The 6,764-nt window shown below is 40.2% G+C and overlaps 1 protein-coding gene across 1 annotated transcript; it reads left to right on the plus strand.

The window, feature by feature from the left end:
- Positions 1-1,816: 1,816 nt before the first annotated feature.
- myl6 (myosin, light chain 6, alkali, smooth muscle and non-muscle) lies at positions 1,817-6,078 on the plus strand. Its single transcript, XM_061069795.1, has 6 exons — positions 1,817-1,879; positions 2,142-2,169; positions 3,951-4,094; positions 4,642-4,815; positions 4,983-5,060; positions 6,016-6,078. Exons 1-6 carry the CDS (start codon positions 1,877-1,879, stop codon positions 6,042-6,044), a joined length of 456 nt encoding a protein of 151 aa, XP_060925778.1. The 5' UTR covers positions 1,817-1,876; the 3' UTR covers positions 6,045-6,078.
- Positions 6,079-6,764: the final 686 nt, after the last annotated feature.

Below are 6,764 nucleotides of genomic sequence, written 5' to 3' on the forward strand. Positions count from 1 at the left end.
TTTGTTTGTCTGGTCATGATACACCTGTATATCGATTTTTGTGAAGATAGGTCAATGGGAACACCTTCCGGGGGTCTCGGGCTGTCTCGGGGGGCACCGTTGAGCCATTTTGTGACGCCCATTGAAAATTCCTTCAGAATATGTAAATTTTCACCACTTTCTAACTTTCTGCAAATTTTGGTAAGAAGTTGAGCATGTTAAAGCCCTCAAAAAGCCAATTCATTTGCCTGAATAATAATAATAATAATAATAATAATAATAATAATCCTTACAATTTCAATAGGGTCTCACCAGACACCTTTGATGTCTGTGCTCGGGCCCTAACAACACACTGGGATGTCATTTTCATATTTTGTATTTTGTATTTGCAGATAAATTAGAAAGAGATGTCACTAAGGTGTAAGGTTGTGATGAGTTTATGAGTCCAGCTTTTTTGATACTCACTTGTCAATGAATTGCCCATGTTTTGCCAAAACAGGTATAAAATAAAAATCATGTAATATAGTGCCATAATGTTTTTAACTCTTCTATAAAGAAAGATAATTTTAATAAATGAACCCCAATATATCTGCAGCGTCACTTATTATGACAGGGAGGGAATATGAATCACACATTAAATAGAAATAATAAAGAGATCATATTGATGTAAGCATTGTATTCACCAGAAGAGAGCACTAATATGTAAAGAAACAGCTAATGGAGTAGTGCAATTTAACAAACACACAACACACATTAATGAACAATAACAGACATATTGGATGTCTTGCACATTCTTTATAAGCTTCTTCTCGGCTCTAATGTTTAAGTCAGTGTATTATACTAAATATATAAAATTAATATAATAAAATAAAACCAGGGGTCTCGGGGGTCTCAGGGGCACCGTTTAGCCATTTCGCGATGCCCATTGAAAATTCCTTCAGCATACGTACATTTTCACCACTTTCTAACTTTCTGCAAATTTTGGTAAGAAGTTGAGCATGGTAAAGCCCTCAAAAAGCCAATTAATTTGCCTGAATAATAATAATAAAAATGTTCACCACTTTCTAACTTTCTGCAAATTTTGGTAAGAATTTGAGCATGTTAAAGCCCTCAAAAAGCAAATTCATTTGCCTGAAGAAGAAGAAGAAGAAGAAGAAGAAGAAGAAGAAGAAGAAGAAGAAGAAGAAGAAGAAGAAGAAGAAGAAGAAGAAGAAGAAGAAGAAGAAGAAGAAGAAGAAGAAGAATCCTTACAATAACAATAGGGTCCTCCCTGACCTTTGATCAGTGCTCGGGCCCTAAAAAATGTTTGCTTCTATTTAACTGTTTGTGAGCAAGATTATGCAAAAACAAATCAACCATTTTCCATTAAATCTTGTGGATGTGTGGGGCATGACTGAAAGAAGAACCCATGAATTGGTACATTGAGAGACGGAGTTTTTCAACACTTTACTTGATTTTTCAGAGACTCATACAAGGATCTTAATGAAAATATCATGCATAGCCTATGCAGGGAACTTGAACTTTTGAGTTTTTGTTATTAGGTGCGGATCCAAATAAATTCAGGTGAATTTAAATGTGGTTTCATACCAGCTGAGCTAAGCGCTCTACTGACTATCTATCTGAAGTGTTGTGATGCATTATGTTTATCACTTACATTGATATACATGCACGTGATGGAATCAGAGGCTGCAGATGGTTTCCTCCAAAAAAAAAAAAAAACAGGTGAGGGTCGCGGTTGTGGAATGGGGGCCTGTGATTGGCTGTGTCATTGCAGGCTGCAGTGACGTCATCAGGGATGTAGAGGAGCTGCTGGTGTCTTCATCTGAACCCACTCTCCTGTGCTTGTCTGTGTGCGTTTGTGTGCGTGTGTGTGTCCGTCACAACACCGACAACAGACATGGTGAGTACCGACAGGTTCCAGGTTCGTGCGTGGTGTGCGTGCGTGTTGTTTTTGTGTATCCATAGTAACATCGCTCTTCATCCGTGGATGTGTCCATCGTGTAACCTAGATACCGTTAAGCTAGCTGCGTGTGTGTGTGCTAGCCCGTGCTAACGTTAATCCTTTAGTTAAATCTGGATTAACTCATGTATTCTTCTTCTTCTTCTGTGTGTGTCTCACCATCACTCCTCCAACCGCCTCCATCCACCTCTGCCCCAACCAGTCCGACTTCTCCGAGGACCAGATCGTGGGTGAGTAATACTGTGATGTCATCCTCTGACATGGCTCGATCACTTGTGACCTTGTAGCTGAACCCTGCAAACCTCTGGATCCCAGCAGGCATCACACCAGCGGACCGAGCTACGTGTGTGTGTGTGTGTGTGTGTGTGTGTGGGGGGGGGGGGTGGATGTCTTCTTGTGCTTGCCATGACTCACACTTTACAAGTACAGTGTGAAAGCGTCACCATGTGGTACTAACCTGCAAACAAGACAGTTTAGTGAAGGTTTTGTGTTATTGCATCTCCACACTGACATGTCAGCAGCCCTGAGACAGTGGGGGGGGGGGGGGGGGCAGCTGTATCGGGGCGTGGCAGAGGAAACACTGAAACTTTTAATTCTGTGACGCTCTCTGGAACCACAGCAGAAGAGAGGAGAGTGCAAAGATGCTGGAGTGAAACTCGTTCAGTGTCTTGTTGTAGGAGTGGGAACAGGTTTTCTTGTTTTTTGGAGGAAGGTATTTGCTTCGACAGTCCCTCCCCCCCTGATGATTGACAAGACAAGATCCAGGTGATGAGGTGGAGGTTTTTTTCCAGTCGTCTCTCTGTTCAGCTCAAAGTGTGGGCGGGTAGACTCCGTAACTCACAATTCTGCGATACATGGCGATAATATTATACAAGAAAATATCATGTTACAGGGATTTTGATCTTATAACGAAATCAAGATATCTGTCTAACTTAAGAAGAATAATACCAAATGCCCCAAAAGAATAAGGTAAAATGCATTTTGTATTTATTCACTTCAATTTGGTATCAGTTTCACAGAGTTAGACAAAAACTCAGATGAATGAATGTACAAAAAGGACTTAAGTCTTGTCTCGGTGCCTCTTTAGACCGTAACAAGCAAACTGTAACTTGTCAGTGTCCACATTTGCCATCATTCCAATGTAAAGTAAACATAATCTGGCAAAAACATAACTGAATATCGGTATTTGGCGCTAGCATTTTGATAAGCATATCTCATGAGTCAGGACAAGGATATATTGCTGAATCAACATTTTGTCCCATCCCTGCAGTGGACTGCTTCATATGTGCATGAGTCAAGTTTCCAAGGTGCATATTCTGAAGGTATGTCTTATATTAGGAATATCATCGTTTTTCCTTCAAGCAGAAGATTCAGGCTGAACAGTGGAACTCATCCTTAAGTCTGTTAAACTGTTAAGTCAAATTTTGATTTCAATGTACTCCTCAGTGTCCCTGTGTGGCCGGAGCACTGCATGTTATAGGGAGTGATATTATCAATTTCACAGCAGCCACTTATTCTCTCTTCATACATTAACTCTTCATACAGTAAGTGTTTATATGTTTTTGATTTGTTGTTTGGTTATCTTTGAGTTGTTAGTGTACGTCTCTGGACCCACGACAAACTTTCAAGGAGCATTCTGATAATATAGTGTGATAATATAAATATTGAATTATTAAAAGGGGTTGATGACGACACTTTCCACCATCCTGCTTCCAGGGTTTAATCATCTGGAGGTCATTCCATCATCTGCCGGCTTTGGGATGTGGAATAAATATAAATAGTTCTGATAATGAAAGGTCACTTACATCATTACACACAGCTAGTTTTGTCTTGGTGTATGAATCAGTAATTATCACCAAAACACAATGAGCTGATATTACACCTGGCTACCATCAGCCCAGTTACCTGCATGTTTGTGAGGTCAAAACAAGATATGAACTGCTCTACGACACACAATATCTGTAGGAAGTGTCTCCTCTAATATTCTCAACCCTTTGTGTCCCCATGTCAGAGTTCAAGGAGGCCTTCCTCTTGTTTGACCGGACTGGTGAGGGGAAGATCACCTTCAACCAGTGTGGGGATGTCTTGCGCGCCCTCGGACAGAACCCTGTCAATGCAGAGGTGCTCAAAATCCTGGGAAACCCCAAACTAGAAGGTAAATATCTCTCTGACATTCTGTTCATACCACTATTATATTATCATGGCTTTGGTTTAGAGTTAGTTTTTTTTACAGTGGTTTGTTATAATACAAGTTAAAAAGTACAGCTTTGAGCTGTATTATTTTTCCAATATAAATAAGTTGTAGCCCTGCGAATATCCACTGCCTAAAAAAACCTTATTCCATTCTTAACAAACACAGAGGGACAAGTGAGATGTGGCTCTAATATTGACTGTAACTCAGGTGTGTATATGATGCACAATTGCTTCTATTAATAAAGTTAAAGGGAAAATCTATAAGGATTGGAGCCAATATGTGGGAGATCCTTTCAACCCCAAAAAAGTTATGGCATTTATGTTTTTTTTATTGGGAGGATAAAAGTGTATGAAGGGAGGATTCACTGCTTTTGCTTAGAATGAAAAGTATCTGTCTGAATTTTGTGAAAACAAGCATAATACACATCTGCTGTGATTTGTTACAGCTCTGGAGTAAACTAGAATTTACCTCACTTTCATTTCCCCCTTTGTTCTTAACTCACCTGCAGAGATGAACCACAAGATGCTGGATTTCGAACAGTTCCTGCCCATGCTTCAGGCCATTTCTAAGAACAAGGAGCAAGGTTCCTACGAGGACATCGTGGAGGGTCTGCGAGTGTTTGACAAGGAGGGAAATGGAACAGTGATGGGAGCAGAGCTACGTCATGTCCTCACCACACTAGGTAAGAGCTCAAACCTCTGGAAGACAGTAGAAGTAAATAAAGCTGACCCAGGTCGGTTTTCTTGTCATGCTTCTTATCATAACAAAAGTCCAGCCTGCCGTCTCCTCCGGTAGAGAATCCTTCTTGTCTTTATTCTGCCTTAATTCAAATTCTTGTTTGTGCACCAGGTGAAAAAATGACAGAAGAGGAGGTGGAGACTCTTTTAGCAGGACATGAAGACGCCAATGGCTGCATTAACTACGAAGGTAAAATCCACACAAATATCTAACGGCTAAACAACAGCACCAGACTGCATCAAGTAAAGTCCTGTGCTACGGGTTGAATAGAGCTAATTGACTGAAAACAACGGAAGTCTTTGTCTCACTGGCAGTAGTCTCACTGCCGGCTGAACAGTTGGGGATGAACAGACCCCTGAGAGCTCTCCTCACTGTTTATCTCCAGAATCTGAGGTAGAAACAGCTCAGGAACTCACCACTGCTAAGGGGCCTCAAGAGAGAGCAGACTACATGTCTCAGCTCGTAGTGGTGTTGCAGTGAAGCAGATCAGTCCCTTTCTTTGACCCAAAGAATGTCAGATTTGGTTCCAGCAGTCGGCTTCTGTCCCTTACCAACTGTGTCGTAATAAAATCTACAGTGAAACAAAGATAAGAACAAAATAATAGAAAATGCTTTATTAAGCCTTCAAGAGGGAAACTGAATGGCACAGGACAGGCAACAGAAAATCATACAGGTCTCATGGTGGTGCAATAAGTGAAAAGCGTAGCAGCAAGGTATCCATCAACATATTCATGAATATCAACATTACTACAATCTAATCATCATCATCATCAGTGACAGTCAACGACAATGTTCATTTAGAAACAACTCACTGCCTTCCCTGGCTGGAGCTTGCGAGTCCCTGCATGTTTCTGATGATCACCAGTGAAAAATCTAATCTTAACTTTTCAACAGTTCTTCTGCTGCCAGCTTTCCTTCTACACCTTCATATTGATTCTATTTTGTTGTGTTTTGCTTGACCTCCTGCTCTTCTTTTTTTTCTCTGGTTTTTCATTTTTAAAGTTAGTATCAGGCCAAATACTCAGTAGATGTGCTGACTGTGGCTGGTGAGGAGAGAACTGGTCTCCTCTTTTACAGATGAATTGTGTTGAGCTTGTGTCGCCTTGGGTTTGAATTCAGATTCTGTGTTTCTCTCTCCTGACAGAACTTGTGCGGATGGTGATGAGCGGTTGAGGAGTTCAGAAACACACGTCCAGCTTTAATTTTATTCCTAAATGTTTTTCTATTGTTGGTCTTGCCCCCCCATCCAAGTCATTCCTACCTCCAACAAGTCTGTGTGTATTTTTTATTATTTTTTAGATGACATTTTATTTCAAAAGTGCCTTTTTTGTCCAGTGTGATGAGACCCTTTCATCCCATTTCCCAAACATCATTCAGTGTTGCAGGCTCCATCTGCAGCGATGGTCCCTCGATGAGTTCAACTCTGTCCTCTTTGTCAATCAGCCACTGTCAGTCTTGTCAATATTTTCTTGGATGGATATGATAATGTGACATGTTACATTTAACAGTGTTAAATAAAAAGTCTACTAAGTGTCTCTCAGTCTGAAAGTCTGTGTTCGAATATCTTTTCATAGGTTATAGATATCATCTTATGTGGTCTTGTCCTAAGTCTACACATTGTTAGGCTCCTGGTGGTGGTGTGAAGAACTTATGTCCATCTTCCCACTGGAGAGACGAGAGGGAACATTTAGGAGTTTATGTGGTACTGGTCCCCAATAGCAAAGAAGAATTGTTAAGAGTTTATTTTTTTATATATATATATATATATTTACACGTAAATGAAAAAGTGAGTAAATACAGTGAGATTACTGAGAAAAAGTGAGTAAATAGTCACTGATGAACAAACTGCCAGTAATTTGAGTAAATTGAGCACTTCTTTTGAGAATTTTCATT

The sequence above is a fragment of the Limanda limanda genome, chromosome 4 (assembly GCF_963576545.1).
Source record: "Limanda limanda chromosome 4, fLimLim1.1, whole genome shotgun sequence".
Classification (NCBI taxonomy): Eukaryota; Metazoa; Chordata; class Actinopteri; order Pleuronectiformes; family Pleuronectidae; genus Limanda; species Limanda limanda.

Excerpts from the sequence above, each read along its gene's own strand:
- myl6 (XM_061069795.1), top strand. Across the intron at positions 4,095-4,641 it reads GGGAAACCCCAAACTAGAAG|AGATGAACCACAAGATGCTG; the intron begins GTAAATATCTCT and ends ACTCACCTGCAG. Across the intron at positions 4,816-4,982 it reads TCATGTCCTCACCACACTAG|GTGAAAAAATGACAGAAGAG; the intron begins GTAAGAGCTCAA and ends TTTGTGCACCAG.